General features: G+C 40.1%; 1 protein-coding gene across 1 annotated transcript; it reads right to left on the minus strand.

The window, feature by feature from the left end:
* Positions 1–13388: 13388 nt before the first annotated feature.
* On the minus strand, positions 13389–13904 carry LOC145067558 (uncharacterized). The gene has a single exon (XM_079014676.1). The coding sequence runs from the start codon at positions 13902–13904 to the stop codon at positions 13389–13391; it is 516 nt and encodes a 171-aa protein (XP_078870802.1).
* Positions 13905–20078: the final 6174 nt, after the last annotated feature.

Below are 20078 nucleotides of genomic sequence, written 5' to 3' on the forward strand. Positions count from 1 at the left end.
AACAAAAGTGCAATTGCTATATTGTTCTTCTTAGCATCCCTATTAACTCCCGGATCAATTGCCTCCCACACCCCATGAACATTGAAGATAGTCCGCATCCTCATAGCCCATATTGTGTAATTTGTTGATGATAATACCGGACATTGAAGAGACATGGTGTTGCTCTCCTTGTCAACAGCCGCTGCTTGATCCTTTGGTGTAGCCATTCTTGCGATTTTCTGCACTACCAAAGTTTGATAATCAACTAAAAAAAACACGAATTGAAAGTGCTATCTTGCAAACACCTTTTGTTGCCTTTCACCCGCTGTTTTTTTAAACCTTTGATTAACAATTTCTGTTGCTCTTGATCCTCCTGCTTTGTTCTTTGATCAATCTGGGTTAACAAGCCCGCTGATTTTGGCTGGAATCACGACTCGTCTCCGCTACCCTTTTGATCCCTAGAACAGAAAAACCTACTTATATGAAATCAGCCCCTCTTCAATCGATCTCCTCTCTGATACCAAATGTTGGATCAGGTCCTTTAGAAACGCACACACAACACACACTGCTCACATAAATATGTATGTGAGACTAACGTTGCAAGCAAAATTGGAAAAGCTTCAATAAACAATTACAGAGAGTATACGAAGTGAGATACACAAAAAAGATTTATTTATTTAGTAAAATAATGGCTATAAATAGCCTATTCAGTGACAACCTGTGAATGAAAAGACTAGCCAGAAGAATAGGTCCTATTTGACTACTTCTACTAACTTATTGACTACTTCTACCTAATATCACGTGGTGCAACATAACACAGCACATACCACCAATTAAATAAACTACTAAATAAACCTAATTAAAAAATGCATTTGATCTTCAAGTTCTTGCCATGCAGAATCCATTAAGGCCCTTGAAGCAAAGCTTATTCAATTTAAATCCAAAAACTAAACAAGTCTAAAATAAACCTGATTAATTCCAACAATCACCCCCTTAATCAGGTATATCCTTCGATTACAGCAATGCTGGCTCATCATCCTCGTACCGATTCAAGTTGAGCTCTTCCTTTTTCTCCTACATTGGACACTCTGATATGTAATGCCCGGTCTCATTACACTTGTAACACTTCAGGTGGCTCTTGTCCCGTTGTACTCGACCATCTCCTCGACCTTTCCAGGACCCCCGACCTCCACCTCGGCCACGCCCATAGTCTTACCGATTCGAGTTACCACAACCACAATGCTCACACCTATGCTCTTTTTCTTTTGTTTTTTCATCAGAATTTGCAAGCAAAAGCTGATTTTGCTCGGGTTGGATCTCCTCAACTTTGATCCTTTCTTCATAAGCTTTAAGTTGGCCCACAACATCATCATAACCGATGGTCTTCAAGTCTACAACCTGTTCTATAGAAGCCACTATATGAATGAAACGTTTTGGCAACCCATTAAGAAATTTCTTAACCAATTTTGTTTCTTCCATAACCGACCCAAGTGAGGCGGCTCAAGAAGCATACTCGGACAGCTTATTAGCAAAGTTGTCTATCACCTCTTGGTCATTCATTTTTAGATTTTCAAACTCTCCTATAAGAGTTTGAAGTCTCGCCTCCCGAATTCGATCCGCACCCAAATGACGGGTTTTGAGAACATCCCACATCTCCTTTGCGGTTCCGAGATTCCCTATTAACAATATTTGCTCCTCCGGTATGGCTTGAAACAAAAGTGCAATTGCTATATTGTTCTTCTTGGCATCCCCATTAACTCCCGGATCAATTGCCTCCCACACCCCATGAACATTGAAGATAGCCCGCATCCTCATAGCCCATATTGTGTAATTTGTTGATGATAATACCGGACATTGAAGAGTCATGGTGTTGCTCTCCTTGACAACAACCGCTTCTTGATCCTTTGGTGTAGCCATTCTTGCGATTTTCTACACTACCAAAGTTTGATAATCAACTAAAAAAAACACCGATTGAAAGTTCTACCTTGCAAACTCCTTTTGTTGCCTTTCACCCGCTACTTTTTTAAACCTTTGATTAACACTTTCTGTTGCTCTTGATCCTCCTGCTTTGTTCTTTGATCAATCTGGGTTAACAAGCCCGCTGATTTTGGCTGGAATCACGACTCGTCTCCGCTACCCTTTTGATCCCTAGAACAGAAAAACCCACCGATATGAAATCAGCACCTCTTCAATCGATCTCCTCTCTGATACCAAATGTTGGATCGGGTTCTTTAGAAATGCACACACAACACACACTACTCACGTAAATATGTATGTGAGACTAACGTTGCAAGCAAAATTGGAAAAGCTTCAATAAACAATTACAGAGAGTATACGAAGTGAGATACACAAAAAAGCTTTATTTATTTATTAAACTAATGGCTATAAATAGCCTCTTCAGTGACAACCTGTGAACCAAAAGACTAGCCAGAAGAATAGGTCCTATTTGACTACTTCTACTAACTAATTGACTACTTCTACCTAATATCACGTGGTGCAACATGACACAGCACATACCACCAATTAAATAAACTACTAAATAAACCTAATTAAAAAATGCATTTGATCTTCAAGTTCTTCCCATGCAGAATCCATTAAGGCCCTTGAAGCAAAGCTTATTGAATTTAAATCCAAAAACTAAACAAGTCTAAAAGAAACCTGATTAATTCAACCAATCACCCCCTTAATCAGGTATATCATTCGATTACAGCAATGCTGGCTCATCATCCTCGTACCGGTTCAGGTTGAGTTCTTCCTTTTTTCTCAAACATTGGACACTCTGATATGTAATGCCCGGTCTCATTACACTTGTAACACTTCACGTGGCTCTTGTCCCGTTGTACTCGACCATCTCCTCGACCTTTCCCGGACCCCCGACCTCCACCTCGGCCACGCCCATAGTCTTCCCGATTCGAGTTTCCACAGCCACAATGCTCACACCTATGCTCTTTTTCTTTTGTTTTTTCATCAGAATTTGCAAGCAAAAGCTGATTTTGCTCGGGTTGGATCTCCTCAACTTTGATCCTTTCTTCATAAGCTTTAAGTCGGCCCACAACATCATCATAACCGATGGTCTTCAAGTCTACAACCTGTTCTATAGAAGCCACCATATGAACGAAACGTTTTGGCAACCCATTAAGAAATTTTTTTAACCAATTTTGTTTCTTCCATACCCGACCCAAGTGAGGCGGCTCGAGAAGCATACTCGGACAGCTTATTAGCAAAGTTGTCTATCACCTCTTGGTCCTTCATTTTTAGATTTTCAAACTCTCCTATAAGAGTTTGAAGTCTCGCCTCCCGAATTCGATCCGCACCCAAATGACGGGTTTTGAGAACATCCCACATCTCCTTTGCGGTTCCGAGATTCCCTATTAACAATATTTGCTCCTCCGGTATGGCTTGAAACAAAAGTGCAATTGCTATATTGTTCTTCTTGGCATCCCCATTAACTCCCGGATCAATTGCCTCCCACACCCCATGAACATTGAAGATAGCCCGCATCCTCATAGCCCATATTGTGTAATTTGTTGATGATAATACCGGACATTGAAGAGTCATGGTGTTGCTCTCCTTGACAACAGCCGCTTCTTGATCCTTTGGTGTAGCCATTCTTGCGATTTTCTACACTACCAAAGTTTGATAATCAACTAAAAAAAACACCGATTGAAAGTTCTACCTTGCAAACTACTTTTGTTGCCTCTCACCCGCTACTTTTTTAAACCTTTGATTAACACTTTCTGTTGCTCTTGATCCTCCTGCTTTGTTCTTTGATCAATCTGGGTTAACAAGCCCGCTGATTTTGGCTGGAATCACGACTCGTCTCCGCTACCCTTTTGATCCCTAGAACAGAAAAACCCACCGATATGAAATCAGCACCTCTTCAATCGATCTCCTCTCTGATACCAAATGTTGGATCGGGTTCTTTAGAAATGCACACACAACACACACTACTCACGTAAATATGTATGTGAGACTAACGTTGCAAGAAAAATTGGAAAAGCTTCAATAAACAATTACAGAGAGTATACGAAGTGAGATACACAAAAAAGCTTTATTTATTTATTAAACTAATGGCTATAAATAGCCTCTTCAGTGACAACCTGTGAACCAAAAGACTAGCCAGAAGAATAGGTCCTATTTGACTACTTCTACTAACTAATTGACTACTTCTACCTAATATCACGTGGTGCAACATGACACAGCACATACCACCAATTAAATAAACTACTAAATAAACCTAATTAAAAAATGCATTTGATCTTCAAGTTCTTGCCATGCAGAATCCATTAAGGCCCTTGAAGCAAAGCTTATTGAATTTAAATCCAAAAACTAAACAAGTCTAAAAGAAACCTGATTAATTCCAACAATCACCCCCTTAATCAGGTATATCATTCGATTACAGCAATGCTAGCTCATCATCCTCGTACCGGTTCAGGTTGAGTTCTTCCTTTTTTCTCAAACATTGGACACTCTGATATGTAATGCCCGGTCTCATTACACTTGTAACACTTCATGTGGCTCTTGTCCCGTTGTACTCGACCATCTCCTCGACCTTTCCCGGACCCCCGACCTCCACCTCGGCCACGCCCATAGTCTTCCCGATTCGAGTTTCCACAGCCACAATGCTCACACCTATGCTCTTTTTCTTTTGTTTTTTCATCAGAATTTGCAAGCAAAAGCTGATTTTGCTCGGGTTGGATCTCCTCAACTTTGATCCTTTCTTCATAAGCTTTAAGTCGGCCCACAACATCATCATAACCGATGGTCTTCAAGTCTACAACCTGTTCTATAGAAGCCACCATATGAACGAAACGTTTTGGCAACCCATTAAGAAATTTTTTTAACCAATTTTGTTTCTTCCATACCCGACCCAAGTGAGGCGGCTCGAGAAGCATACTCGGACAGCTTATTAGCAAAGTTGTCTATCACCTCTTGGTCCTTCATTTTTAGATTTTCAAACTCTCCTATAAGAGTTTGAAGTCTCGCCTCCCGAATTCGATCCGCACCCAAATGACGGGTTTTGAGAACATCCGACATCTCCTTTGCGGTTCCGAGATTCCCTATTAACAATATTTGCTCCTCCGGTATGGCTTGAAACAAAAGTGCAATTGCTATATTGTTCTTCTTCGCATCCCCATTAACTCCCGGATCAATTGCCTCCCACACCCCATGAACATTGAAGATAGCCCGCATCCTCATAGCCCATATTGTGTATTTTGTTGATGATAATACCGGACATTGAAGAGTCATGGTGTTGCTCTCCTTGACAACAGCCGCTTCTTGATCCTTTGGTGTAGCCATTCTTGCGATTTTCTACACTACCAAAGTTTGATAATCAACTAAAAAAAACACTGATTGAAAGTTCTACCTTGCAAACTCCTTTTGTTGCCTTTCACCCGCTACTTTTTTAAACCTTTGATTAACACTTTCTGTTGCTCTTGATCCTCCTGCTTTGTTCTTTGATCAATCTGGGTTAACAAGCCCGCTGATTTTGGCTGGAATCACGACTCGTCTCCGCTACCCTTTTGATCCCTAGAACAGAAAAACCCACCGATATGAAATCAGCACCTCTTCAATCGATCTCCTCTCTGATACCAAATGTTGGATCGGGTTCTTTAGAAATGCACACACAACACACACTACTCACGTAAATATGTATGTGAGACTAACGTTGCAAGCAAAATTGGAAAAGCTTCAATAAACAATTACAGAGAGTATACGAAGTGAGATACACAAAAAAGCTTTATTTATTTATTAAACTAATGGCTATAAATAGCCTCTTCAGTGACAACCTGTGAACCAAAAGACTAGCCAGAAGAATAGGTCCTATTTGACTACTTCTACTAACTAATTGACTACTTCTACCTAATATCACGTGGTGCAACATGACACAGCACATACCACCAATTAAATAAACTACTAAATAAACCTAATTAAAAAATGCATTTGATCTTCAAGTTCTTGCCATGCAGAATCCATTAAGGCCCTTGAAGCAAAGCTTATTGAATTTAAATCCAAAAACTAAACAAGTCTAAAAGAAACCTGATTAATTCCAACAATCACCCCCTTAATCAGGTATATCATTCGATTACAGCAATGCTGGCTCATCATCCTCGTACCGGTTCAGGTTGAGTTCTTCCTTTTTTCTCAAACATTGGACACTCTGATATGTAATGCCCGGTCTCATTACACTTGTAACACTTCATGTGGCTCTTGTCCCGTTGTACTCGACCATCTCCTCGACCTTTCCCGGACCCCCGACCTCCACCTCGGCCACGCCCATAGTCTTCCCGATTCGAGTTTCCACAGCCACAATGCTCACACCTATGCTCTTTTTCTTTTGTTTTTTCATCAGAATTTGTAAGCAAAAGTTGATTTTGCTCGGGTTGGATCTCCTCAACTTTGATCCTTTCTTCATAAGCTTTAAGTCGGCCCACAACATCATCATAACCGATGGTCTTCAAGTCTACAACATGTTCTATAGAAGCCACCATATGAACGAAACGTTTTGGCAACCCATTAAGAAATTTTTTTAACCAATTTTGTTTCTTCCATACCCGACCCAAGTGAGGCGGCTCGAGAAGCATACTCGGACATCTTATTAGCAAAGTTGTCTATCACCTCTTGGTCCTTCAGTTTTAGATTTTCAAACTCTCCCATTAGATTTTGATGTCTCGCCTCCCGGATTCGATCCGCTCCCAAATGACGAGTTTTGAGAACATCCCACATCTCCTTTGCGGTTCTGAGATTCCCTATTAACAATATTTGCTCCTCCGGTATGGCTTGAAACAAAAGTGCAATTGCTATATTGTTCTTCTTAGCATCCCTATTAACTCCCGGATCAATTGCCTCCCACACCCCATGAACATTGAAGATAGTCCGCATCCTCATAGCCCATATTGTGTAATTTGTTGATGATAATACCGGACATTGAAGAGACATGGTGTTGCTCTCCTTGTCAACAGCCGCTGCTTGATCCTTTGGTGTAGCCATTCTTGCGATTTTCTGCACTACCAAAGTTTGATAATCAACTAAAAAAAACACGAATTGAAAGTGCTACCTTGCAAACACCTTTTGTTGCCTTTCACCCGCTGTATTTTTAAACCTTTGATTAACAATTTCTGTTGCTCTTGATCCTCCTGCTTTGTTCTTTGATCAATCTGGGTTAACAAGCCCACTGATTTTAGCTGGAATCACGACTCGTCTCCGCTACCCTTTTGATCCCTAGAACAGAAAAACCTACTTATATGAAATCAGCCCCTCTTCAATCGATCTCCTCTCTGATACCAAATGTTGGATCAGGTCCTTTAGAAACGCACACACAACACACACTGCTCACATTAATATGTATGTGAGACTAACGTTGCAAGCAAAATTGGAAAAGCTTCAATAAACAATTACAGAGAGTATACGAAGTGAGATACACAAAAAAGATTTATTTATTTAGTAAAATAATGGCTATAAATAGCCTATTCAGTGACCACCTGTGAACGAAAAGACTAGCCAGAAGAATAGGTCCTATTTGACTACTTCTACTAACTTATTGACTACTTCTACCTAATATCACGTGGTGCAACATAACACAGCACATACCACCAATTAAATAAACTACTAAATAAACCTAATTAAAAAATGCATTTGATCTTCAAGTTCTTGCCATGCAGAATCCATTAAGGCCCTTGAAGCAAAGCTTATTCAATTTAAATCCAAAAACTAAACAAGTCTAAAATAAACCTGATTAATTCCAACAATCACCCCCTTAATCAGGTATATCCTTCGATTACAGCAATGCTGGCTCATCATCCTCGTACCGATTCAAGTTGAGCTCTTCCTTTTTCTCCCACATTGGACACTCTGATATGTAATGCCCGGTCTCATTACACTTGTAACACTTCAGGTGGCTCTTGTCCCGTTGTACTCGACCATTTCCTCGACCTTTCCAGGACCCCCGACCTCCACCTCGGCCACGCCCATAGTCTTACCGATTCGAGTTACCACAACCACAATGCTCACACCTATGCTCTTTTTCTTTTGTTTTTTCATCAGAATTTGCAAGCAAAAGCTGATTTTGCTCGGGTTGGATCTCCTCAACTTTGATCCTTTCTTCATAAGCTTTAAGTTGGCCCACAACATCATCATAACCGATGGTCTTCAAGTCTACAACCTGTTCTATAGAAGCCACTATATGAATGAAACGTTTTGGCAACCCATTAAGAAATTTCTTAACCAATTTTGTTTCTTCCATAACCGACCCAAGTGAGGCGGCTCAAGAAGCATACTCGGACAGCTTATTAGCTAAGTTGTCTATCACCTCTTGGTCCTTCATTTTTAGATTTTCAAACTCTCCTATAAGAGTTTGAAGTCTCGCCTCCCGAATTCGATCCGCACCCAAATGACGGGTTTTGAGAACATCCCAAATCTCCTTTGCGGTTCCTAGATTCCCTATTAACAATTTTTGCTCCTCCGGTATGGCTTGAAACAAAAGTGCAATTGCTATATTGTTCTTCTTGGCATCCCAATTAACTCCCGGATCAATTGCCTCCCACACCCCATGAACATTGAAGATAGCCTGCATCCTCATAGCCCATATTGTGTAATTTGTTGATGATAATACCGGACATTGAAGAGTGATGGTGTTGCTCTCCTTGACAACAGCCGCTGCTTGATCCTTTGGTGTAGCCATTCTTGCGATTTTCTGCACTACCAAAGTTTGATAATCAACTAAAAAAACACTGATTGAAAGTGCTACCTTGCAAACACCTTTTGTTGCCTTTCACCCGCTGTTTTTTTAAACCTTTGATTAACACTTTCTGTTGCTCTTGATCCTCCTGCTTTGTTCTTTGATCAATCTGGGTTAACAAGCCCGCTGATTTTGGCTGGAATCACGACTCGTCTCTGCTACCCTTTTGATACCTATAACAGAAAAACCCACCGATATGAAATCAGCACCTCTTCAATCGATCTCCTCTCTGATACCAAATGTTAGATCGGGTCCTTTAGAAATGCACACACAACACACACTACTCACGTAAATATGTATGTGAGACTAACATTGCAAGAAAAATTGGAAAAGCTTCAATAAACAATTACAGAGAGTATACGAAGTGAGATACACAAAAAAGCTTTATTTATTTATTAAACTAATGGCTATAAATAGCCTCTTCAGTGACAACCTGTGAACCAAAAGACTAGCCAGAAGAATAGGTCCTATTTGACTACTTCTACTAACTAATTGACTACTTCTACCTAATATCACGTGGTGCAACATGACACAGCACATACCACCAATTAAATAAACTACTAAATAAACCTAATTAAAAAATGCATTTGATCTTCAAGTTCTTGCCATGCGGAATCCATTAAGGCCCTTGAAGCAAAGCTTATTGAATTTAAATCCAAAAACTAAACAAGTCTAAAAGAAACCTGATTAATTCCAACAATCACCCCCTTAATCAGGTATATCATTCGATTACAGCAATGCTGGCTCATCATCCTCGTACCGGTTCAGGTTGAGTTCTTCCTTTTTTCTCAAACATTGGACACTCTGATATGTAATGCCCGGTCTCATTACACTTTTAACACTTCACGTGGCTCTTGTCCCGTTGTACTCGACCATCTCCTCGACCTTTCCCGGACCCCCGACCTCCACCTCGGCCACGCCCATAGTCTTCCCGATTCGAGTTTCCACAGCCACAATGCTCACACCTATGCTCTTTTTCTTTTGTTTTTTCATCAGAATTTGCAAGCAAAAGCTGATTTTGCTCGGGTTGGATCTCCTCAACTTTGATCCTTTCTTCATAAGCTTTAAGTCGGCCCACAACATCATCATAACCGATGGTCTTCAAGTCTACAACCTGTTCTATAGAAGCCACCATATGAACGAAACGTTTTGGCAACCCATTAAGAAATTTTTTTAACCAATTTTGTTTCTTCCATACCCGACCCAAGTGAGGCGGCTCGAGAAGCATACTCGGACAGCTTATTAGCAAAGTTGTCTATCACCTCTTGGTCCTTCATTTTTAGATTTTCAAACTCTCCCATTAGATTTTGATGTCTCGCCTCCCGGATTCGATCCGCTCCCAAATTACGAGTTTTGAGAACATCCCACATCTCCTTTGCGGTTCTGAGATTCCCTATTAACAATATTTGCTACTCCGGTATGGCTTGAAACAAAAGTGCAATTGCTATATTGTTCTTCTTAGCATCCCTATTAACTCCCGGATCAATTGCCTCCCACACCCCATGAACATTGAAGATAGCTCGCATCCTCATAGCCCATATTGTGTAATTTGTTGATGACAATACCGGACATTGAAGAGACATGGTGTTGCTCTCCTTGTCAACAGCCGCTGCTTGATCCTTTGGTGTAGCCATTCTTGTGATTTTCTGCACTACCAAAGTTTGATAATCAACTAAAAAAACACGAATTGAAAGTGTTACCTTGCAAACACCTTTTGTTGCCTTTCACCCGCTGTTTTTTTAAACCTTTGATTAACAATTTATGTTGCTCTTGATCCTCCTGCTTTGTTCTTTGATCAATCTGGGTTAACAAGCCCGCTGATTTTGGCTGGAATCACGACTCGTCTCCGCTACCCTTTTGATCCGTAGAACAGAAAAACCTACTTATATGAAATCTGCCCCTCTTCAATCGATCTCCTCTCTGATACCAAATGTTGGATCAGGTCCTTTAGAAACGCACACACAACACACACTGCTCACATAAATATGTATGTGAGACTAACGTTGCAAGCAAAATTGGAAAAGCTTCAATAAACAATTACAGAGAGTATACGAAGTGAGATACACAAAAAAGATTTATTTATTTAGTAAAATAATGGCTATAAATAGCCTATTCAGTGACAACCTGTGAATGAAAAGACTAGCCAGAAGAATAGGTCCTATTTGACTACTTCTACTAACTTATTGACTACTTCTACCTAATATCACGTGGTGCAACATAACACAGCACATACCACCAATTAAATAAACTACTAAATAAACCTAATTAAAAAATGCATTTGATCTTCAAGTTCTTGCCATGCAGAATCCATTAAGGCCCTTAAAGCAAAGCTTATTCAATTTAAATCCAAAAACTAAACAAGTCTAAAATAAACCTGATTAATTCCAACAATCACCCCCTTAATCAGGTATATCCTTCGATTACAGCAATGCTGGCTCATCATCCTCGTACCGATTCAAGTTGAGCTCTTCCTTTTTCTCCCACATTGGACACTCTGATATGTAATGCCCGGTCTCATTACACTTCTAACACTTCAGGTGGCTATTGTCCCGTTGTACTCGACCATCTCCTCGACCTTTCCAGGACCCCCGACCTCCACCTCGGCCACGCCCATAGTCTTACCGATTCGAGTTACCACAACCACAATGCTCACACCTATGCTCTTTTTTTTTTATTTTTTCATCAGAATTTGCAACCAAAAGCTGATTTTGCTCGGGTTGGATCTCCTCAACTTTGATCCTTTCTTCATAAGCTTTAAGTTGGCCCACAACATCATCATAACCGATGGTCTTCAAGTCTACAACCTGTTCTATAAAAGCCACTATATGAATGAAACGTTTTGGCAACCCATTAAGAAAATTCTTAACCAATTTTGTTTCTTCCATAACCGACCCAAGTGAGGCGGCTCAAGAAGCATACTCGGACAGCTTATTAGCAAAGTTGTCTATCACCTCTTGGTCCTTCATTTTTAGATTTTCAAACTCTCCTATAAGAGTTTGAAGTCTCGCCTCCCGAATTCGATCCGCACCCAAATGACGGGTTTTGAGAACATCCCAAATCTCCTTTGCGGTTCCTAGATTCCCTATTAACAATATTTGCTCCTCCGGTATGGCTTGAAACAAAACTGCAATTGCTATATTGTTCTTCTTGGCATCCCAATTAACTCCCGGATCAATTGCCTCCCACACCCCATGAACATTGAAGATAGTCCGCATCCTCATAGCCCATATTGTGTAATTTGTTGATGATAATACCGGACATTGAAGAGTCATGGTGTTGCTCTCCTTGACAACAGCCGCTGCTTGATCCTTTGGTGTAGCCATTCTTGCGATTTTCTGCACTACCAAATTTTGATAATCAACTAAAAAAAACACGAACTGAAAGTGCTACCTTGCAAACACCTTTTGTTGCCTTTCACCCGCTGTTTTTTTAAACCTTTGATTAACACTTTCTGTTGCTCTTGATCCTCCTGCTTTGTTCTTTGATCAATTTGGGTTAACAAGCCCGCTGATTTTGGCTGGAATCACGACTCGTGTCCGCTACCCTTTTGATCCCTAGAACAGAAAAACCTACTGATATGAAATCAGCCCCTCTTCAATCGATCTCCTCTCTGATACCAAATGTTGGATCAGGACCTTTAGAAACGCACACACAAAACACAGAACTCACGTAAATATGTATGTGAGACTAACGTTGCAAGCAAAATTAGAAAAGCTTCAATAAACAATTACACAGAGTATACGAAGTGAGATACACAAAAAAGCTTTATTTATTTTTTAAACTAATGGCTATAAATAGCCTCTTCAGTGAAAACCTGTGAACCAAAAGGCTAGCCACAAGAATAGGTCCTATTTGACTACTTCTACTAACTAATTGACTACTTCTACTTAATATCACGTGGTGCAACATGACACAGCACATACCACCAATTACATAAACTACTAAATAAACCTAATTAAAAAAAGCTTTATTTATTTATTAAACAATTACAGAGAGTATACGAAGTGAGATACACAAAAAAGCTTTATTTATTTATTAAACTAACGGCTATAAATCTTCAGTGACAACCTGTGAACCAAAAGGCTAGCCACAAGAATAGGTCCTATTTGACTACTTCTACTAACTAATTGACTACTTCTACCTAATATCACGTGGTGCAACATGACACAAGAATAGGTCCCTTGAAGCAAAGCTTATTCAATTTAAATCCAAAAACTAAACAAGTCTAAAATAAACCGGATTAATTCCAACAATCACCCCCTTAATTAGGTATATCATTCGATTACAACAATGCTGGCTCATCATCCTCGTACAAGTTCAAGTTGAGCTCTTCCTTTTTCTCCCACATTGGACACTCTGATATGTAATGTCTGGTCTCATTACACTTGTAACACTTCACGTGGCTCTTGTCCCGTTGTACTCGACCATCTCCTCGACCTTTCCCGGACCCCCGACCTCCACCTCAGCCACGCCCATAGTCTTCCCGATTCGAGTTTCCACAGCCACAATGCTCACACCTATGCTCTTTTTCTTTTGTTTTTTCATCAGAATTTGCAAGCAAAAGCTGATTTCACTCGGGTTGGATCTCCTCAACTTTGATCCTTTCTTCATAAGCTTTAAGTCGGCCCACAACATCATCATAACCGATGGTCTTCAAGTCTACAACCTGTTATATAGAAGCCACCATATGAACGAAACGTTTTGGCAACCCATTAAGAAATTTCTTAACCAATTTTGTTTCTTCCATACCCGACCCAAGTGAGGCGGCTCGAGAAGCATACTCGGACAGCTTATTAGCAAAGTTGTCTATCACCTCTTGGTCCTTCATTTTTAGATTTTCAAACTCTCCCATTAGAATTTGAAGTCTCGCCTCCCGGATTCGATCCGCACCCAAATGACGAGTTTTGAGAACATCCCACATCTCCTTTGCGGTTCCGAGATTCCCTATTAACAATATTTGCTCCTCCGGTATGGCTTGAAACAAAAGTGCAATTGCTATATTGTTCTTCTTAGCATCCCCATTAACTCCCGGATCAATTGCCTCCCACACCCCATGAACATTGAAGATAGCCCGCATCCTCATAGCCCATATTGTGTAATTTGTTGATGATAATACCGGACATTGAAGAGTCATGGTGTTGCTCTCCTTGACAACAGCCGCTTCTTGAACCTTAGGTGTAGCCATTCTTACGATTTTCTGCACTACCAAAGTTTGATAATCAACTAAAAAAAACACTGATTGAAAGTTCTACCTTGCAAACACCTTTTCTTGCCTTTCACCCTATGTTTTTTTAAACCTTTGATTAACACTTTCTGTTGCTCTTGATCCTCCTGCTTTGTTCTTTGATCAATCTGGGTTAACAAGCCCGCTGATTTTGGCTGGAATCACGACTCGTCTCCACTACCCTTTTGATCCCTAGAACAGAAAAACCTACTTATATGAAATCAGCCCCTCTTCAATCGATCTCCTCTCTGATACCAAATGTTGGATCAGGTCCTTTAGAAACGCACACACAAAACACAGAACTCACGTAAATATGTATGTGAGACTAATGTTGCAAGAAAAATTAGAAAAGCTTCAATAAACAATTACAGAGAGTATACGAAGTGAGATACACAAAAAAGCTTTATTTATTTATTAAACTAATGGCTATAAATAGCCTCTTCAGTGACAACCTGTGAACCAAAAAGCTAGCCACAAGAATAGGTCCTATTTGACTACTTCTACTAACTAATTGACTACTTCTACCTAATATCAGGTGGTGCAACATGACACCGCACATACCACCAATTAAATAAACTACTAAATAAACCTAATTAAAAAAAAGCTTTATTTATTTATTAAACAATTTCAGAGAGTATACGAAGTGAGATACACAAAAAAGCTTTATTTATTTATTAAACTAACGGCTATAAATCTTCAGTGACAACCTGTGAACCAAAAGGCTAGCCACAAGAATAGGTCCTATTTGACTACTTCTACTAACTAATTGACTACTTCTACCTAATATCACGTGGTGCAACATGACACAAGAATAGGTCCCTTGAAGCAAAGCTTATTCAATTTAAATCCAAAAACTAAACAAGTCTAAAATAAACCGGATTAATTCCAACAATCACCCCCTTAATTAGGTATATCATTCGATTACAACAATGCTGGCTCATCATCCTCGTACCGGTTCAAGTTGAGCTCTTCCTTTTTCTCCCACATTGGACACTCTGATATGTAATGTCTGGTCTCATTACACTTGCAACACTTCACGTGGCTCTTGTCCCGTTGTACTCGACCATCTCCTCGACCTTTCCCGGACCCCCGACCTCCACCTCAGCCACGCCCATAGTCTTCCCGATTCGAGTTTCCACATCCACAATGCTCACACCTATGCTCTTTTTCTTTTGTTTTTTCATCAGAATTTGCAAGCAAAAGCTGATTTCACTCGGGTTGGATCTCCTCAACTTTGATCCTTTCTTCATAAGCTTTAAGTCGGCCCACAACATCATCATAACCGATGGTCTTCAAGTCTACAACCTGTTCTATAGAAGCCACCATATGAACGAAACGTTTTGGCAACCCATTAAGAAATTTTTTTAACCAATTTTGTTTCTTCCATACCCGACCCAAGTGAGGCGGCTCGAGAAGCATACTCGGACATCTTATTAGCAAAGTTGTCTATCACCTCTTGGTCCTTCATTTTTAGATTTTCAAACTCTCCCATTACATTTTGATGTCTCGCCTCCCGGATTCGATCCGCTCCCAAATGACGAGTTTTAAGAACATCCCACATCTCCTTTGCGGTTCTGAGATTCCCTATTAACAATATTTGCTCCTCCGGTATGGCTTGAAACAAAAGTGCAATTGCTATATTGTTCTTCTTAGCATCCCTATTAACTCCCGGATCAATTGCCTCCCACACCCCATGAACATTGAAGATAGTCTGCATACTCATAGCCCATATTGTGTAATTTGTTGATGATAATACCGGACATTGAAGAGTCATGGTGTTGCTCTCCTTGACAACAGCCGCTGCTTGATCCTTTGGTGTAGCCATTCTTGCGATTTTCTGCACTACCAAAGTTTGATAATCAACTAAAAAAAACACGAATTGAAAGTGCTACCTTGCAAACACCTTTTGTTGCCTTTCACCCGCTGTTTTTTTAAACCTTTGATTAACACTTTCTGTTGCTCTTGATCCTCCTGCTTTGTTCTTTGATCAATCTGGGTTAACAAGCCCGCTTATTTTGGCTGGAATCACCACTCGTCTCCGCTACCCTTTTGATCCCTAGAACAGAAAAACCTACTTATATGAAATCAGCCCCTCTTCAATCGATCTCCTCTCTGATACCAAATGTTGGATCAGGTCCTTTAGAAACGCACACACAACACACACTACTCACATAAATATGTATGTGAGACTAACGTTGGAAGCAAAATTGGAAAAGCTTCAATAAACAATTACAGAGAGTATACGAAGTGAGATACACAAAAAAGATTTATTTATTTAGTAAAATAATGGCTATAAATAGCCTCTTCAGTGACAACCTGTGAACCAAAAGACTAGCCACAAGAATAGGTCTTATTTGACTACTTCTACTAACTAATTGAGTACTTCTACCTAATATCACGCGGTGCAACATGACACAGCACATACCACCAATTAAATAAACTACTAAATAAACCAAATTAAAAAATGCATTTGATCTTCAAGTTCTTGCCATGCAGAATCCATTAAGGCCCTTGAAGCAAGGCCTATTCAATTTAAATCCAAAAACTAAACAAGTCTAAAATAAACATGATTAATTCCAACAATCACCCCCTTAATCAGATATATCATTCGATTACAGCAATGCTGGCTCATCATCCTCGTACCGATTCAAGTTGAGCTCTTCCTTTTTCTCCCACATTGGAAACTCTGATATGTAATGTCCGGTCTCATTACACTTGTAACACTTCAAGTGGCTCTTGTCCCGTTGTACTCGACCATCTCCTCGACCTTTCCAGGACCCCCGACCTCCACCTCGGCCACGCCCATAGTCTTCCCGATTCGAGTTTCCACAACCACAATGCTCACACCTATGCTCTTTTTCTTTTGTTATTTCATCAGAATTTGCAAGCAAAAGCTGATTTTGCTCGGGTTGGATCTCTTCAACTTTGATCCTTTATTCATAAGCTTTAAGTTGGACCACAACATCATCATAACCGATGGTCTTCAAGTCTACAACTTGTTCTATAGAAGCCACCATATGAATAAAACGTTTTGGCAACCCATTAAAAAATTTCTTAACCAATTTTGTTTCTTCCATAACCGACCAAAGTGAGGCGGCTCGAGAAGCATACTCGGACAGCTTATTAGCAAAGTTGTCTATCACCTCTTCGTCCTTCAGTTTTAGATTTTCAAACTCTCCCATTAGAGTTTGAAGTCTCGCCTCCCGGATTCGATCCGCATCCAAATGACGGGTTTTGAGAACATCCCACATCTCCTTTGCGGTTCCAAGATTCCCTATTAACAATATGTGCTCCTCCGGTATGGCTTGAGACAAAAGTGCAATTGCTATACTGTTCTTCTTGGCATCCCCATTAACTCCCGGATCAATTGCCTCCCACACCCCATGAACATTGAAGATAGCCCGCATCCTCATAGCCCATATTGTGTAATTTGTTGATGATAATACCAAACATTGAAGAGTCATGGTGTTGCTCTCCTTGACAACAGCCGCTGCTTGATCCTTTGGTGTAGCCATTCTTGCGATTTTCTGCACTACCAAAGTTTGATAATCAACTAAAAAAACACTAATTGAAAGTGCTACCTTGCAAACAACTTTTGTTGCCTTTCACCCGCTGTTTTTTTAAACCTTTGATTAACACTTTCTGTTGCTCTTGATCCTCCTGCTTTGTTCTTTGATCAATCTAGGTTAACAAGCCCGCTGATTTTGGCTGGAATCACGACTCGTCTCCGCTACCATTTTGATCCCTAGAACAGAAAAACCTACTTATATGAAATCAGCCCCTCTTCAATCGATCTTGTCTCTGATACCAAATGTTGGATCTGGTCCTTTAGAAACGCACACACAACACACACTACTCACGTAAATATGTATGTGAGACTAACATTGCAAGCAAAATTGGAAAAGGTTCAATAAACAATTACAGAGAGAATACAAAGTGAGATACACAAAAAAGATTTATTTATTTAGTAAAATAATGGCTATAAACAGCCTCTTCAGTGACAACCTGTGAACCAAAAGACTAGCCACAAGAATAGGTCCTATTTGACTACTTCTACTAACTAATTGACTACTTCTACCTAATATCACGTGGTGCAACATGACACAGCACATACCACCAATTAAATAAACTACTAAATAAACCTAATTAAAAAATGCATTTGATCTTCAAGTTCTTGCCATGCGGAATCCATTAACGCCCTTGAAGCAAAGCTTATTCAATTTAAATCCAAAAACTAAACAAGTCTAAAATAAACATGATCAATTCCAACAATCACCCCCTTAATTAGGTATATCATTCGATTACAACAATGCTAGCTCATCATCCTCGTACCGGTTCAAGTTGAGCTCTTCCTTTTTCTCCCACATTGGACACTCTGATATGTAACGCCCGGTCTCATTACACTTGTAACACTTCATGTGGCTCTTGTCCCGTTGTACTCGACCATCTCCTCGACCTTTCCCGGACCCCCGACCTCCACCTCAGCCACGCCCATAGTCTTCCCGATTCGAGTTTCCACAGCCACAATGCTCACACCTATGCTCTTTTTCTTTTGTTTTTTCATCAGAATTTGCAAGCAAAAGCTGATTTTGCTCGGGTTGGATCTCCTCCACTTTGATCCTTTCTTCATAAGCTTTAAGTCAGCCCACAACATCATCATAACCGATGGTCTTCAAGTCTACAACCTGTTCTATAGAGGCCACCATATGAATGAAACGTTTTGGCAACCAATTAAGAAATTTCTTAACCAATTTTGTTTCTTCCATAACCGATCCAAGTGAGGCGGCTCGAGAAGCATACTCGGACAGCTTATTAGCAAAGTTGTCTATCACCTCTTGGTCCTTCAGTTTTAGATTTTCAAACTCTCCCATTAAAGTTTGAAGTCTCGCCTCCCGGATTCGATCCGCACCCAAATGACGGGTTTTGAGAACATCCCACATCTCCTTTGCGGTTCCGAGATTCCCTATTAACAATATTTGCTCCTCCGGTATGGCTTGAAACAAAAGTGCAATTGCTATATTGTTCTTCTTGGCATCCCCATTAACTCCCGGATCAATTGCCTCCCACACCCCATGAACATTGAAGATAGCCCGCATCCTCATAGCCCATATTGTGTAATTTGTTGATGATAATACCGAACATTGAAGAGTCATGGTGTTGCTCTCCTTGACAACAGCCGCTGCTTGATCCTTTGGTGTAGCCATTCTTGCGATTTTCTGCACTACCTAAGTTTGATAATCAACTAAAAAAACACTGATTGAAAGTGCTACCTTGCAAACAACTTTTGTTGCCTTTCACCCGCTGTTTTTTTAAACCTATGATTAACACTTTCTGTTGCTCTTGATCCTCCTGCTTTGTTCTTTGATCAATCTAGGTTAACAAGCCCGCTGGTTTTGGCTGGAATCACGACTCGTCTCCGCTACCATTTTGATCCCTAGAACAGAAAAACCTACTGATATGAAATCAACCCCTCTTCAATCGATCTTCTCTCTGATACCAAATGTTGGATCAGGTCCTTTAGAAACGCACACACAACACACACTACTCACGTAAATATGTATGTGAGACTAACGTTGCACGCAAAATTGGAAAAGGTTCAATAAACAATTACAGAGAGTATACGAAGTGAGATACACAAAAAAGATTTATTTATTTAGTAAAATAATGGCTATAAATAGCCTCTTCAGTGACAACCTGTGAACCAAAAGACTAGCCACAAGAATAGGTCCTATTTGACTACTTCTACTAACTAATTGACTACTTCTACCTAATATCACGTGGTGCAACATGACACAGCACATACCACCAATTAAATAAACTACTAAATAAACCTAATTAAAAAATGCATTTGATCTTCAAGTTCTTGCCATGCGGAATCCATTAAGGCCCTTGAAGCAAAGCTTATTCAATTTAAATCCAAAAACTAAACAAGTCTAAAATAAACCTGATCAATTCCAACAATCACCCCCTTAATTAGGTATATCATTCGATTACAACAATGCTGGCTCATCATCCTCGTACCGGTTCAAGTTGAGCTCTTCCTTTTTCTCCCACATTGGACACTCTGATATGTAACGCCCGGTCTCATTACACTTGTAACACTTCACGTGGCTCTTGTCCCGTTGTACTCGACCA

The sequence above is a fragment of the Lactuca serriola genome, chromosome 8 (genome assembly GCF_051521515.1).
Source record: "Lactuca serriola cultivar US96UC23 chromosome 8, Lser_US96UC23_V15, whole genome shotgun sequence".
In the NCBI taxonomy this organism is placed as follows: domain Eukaryota; kingdom Viridiplantae; phylum Streptophyta; class Magnoliopsida; order Asterales; family Asteraceae; genus Lactuca; species Lactuca serriola.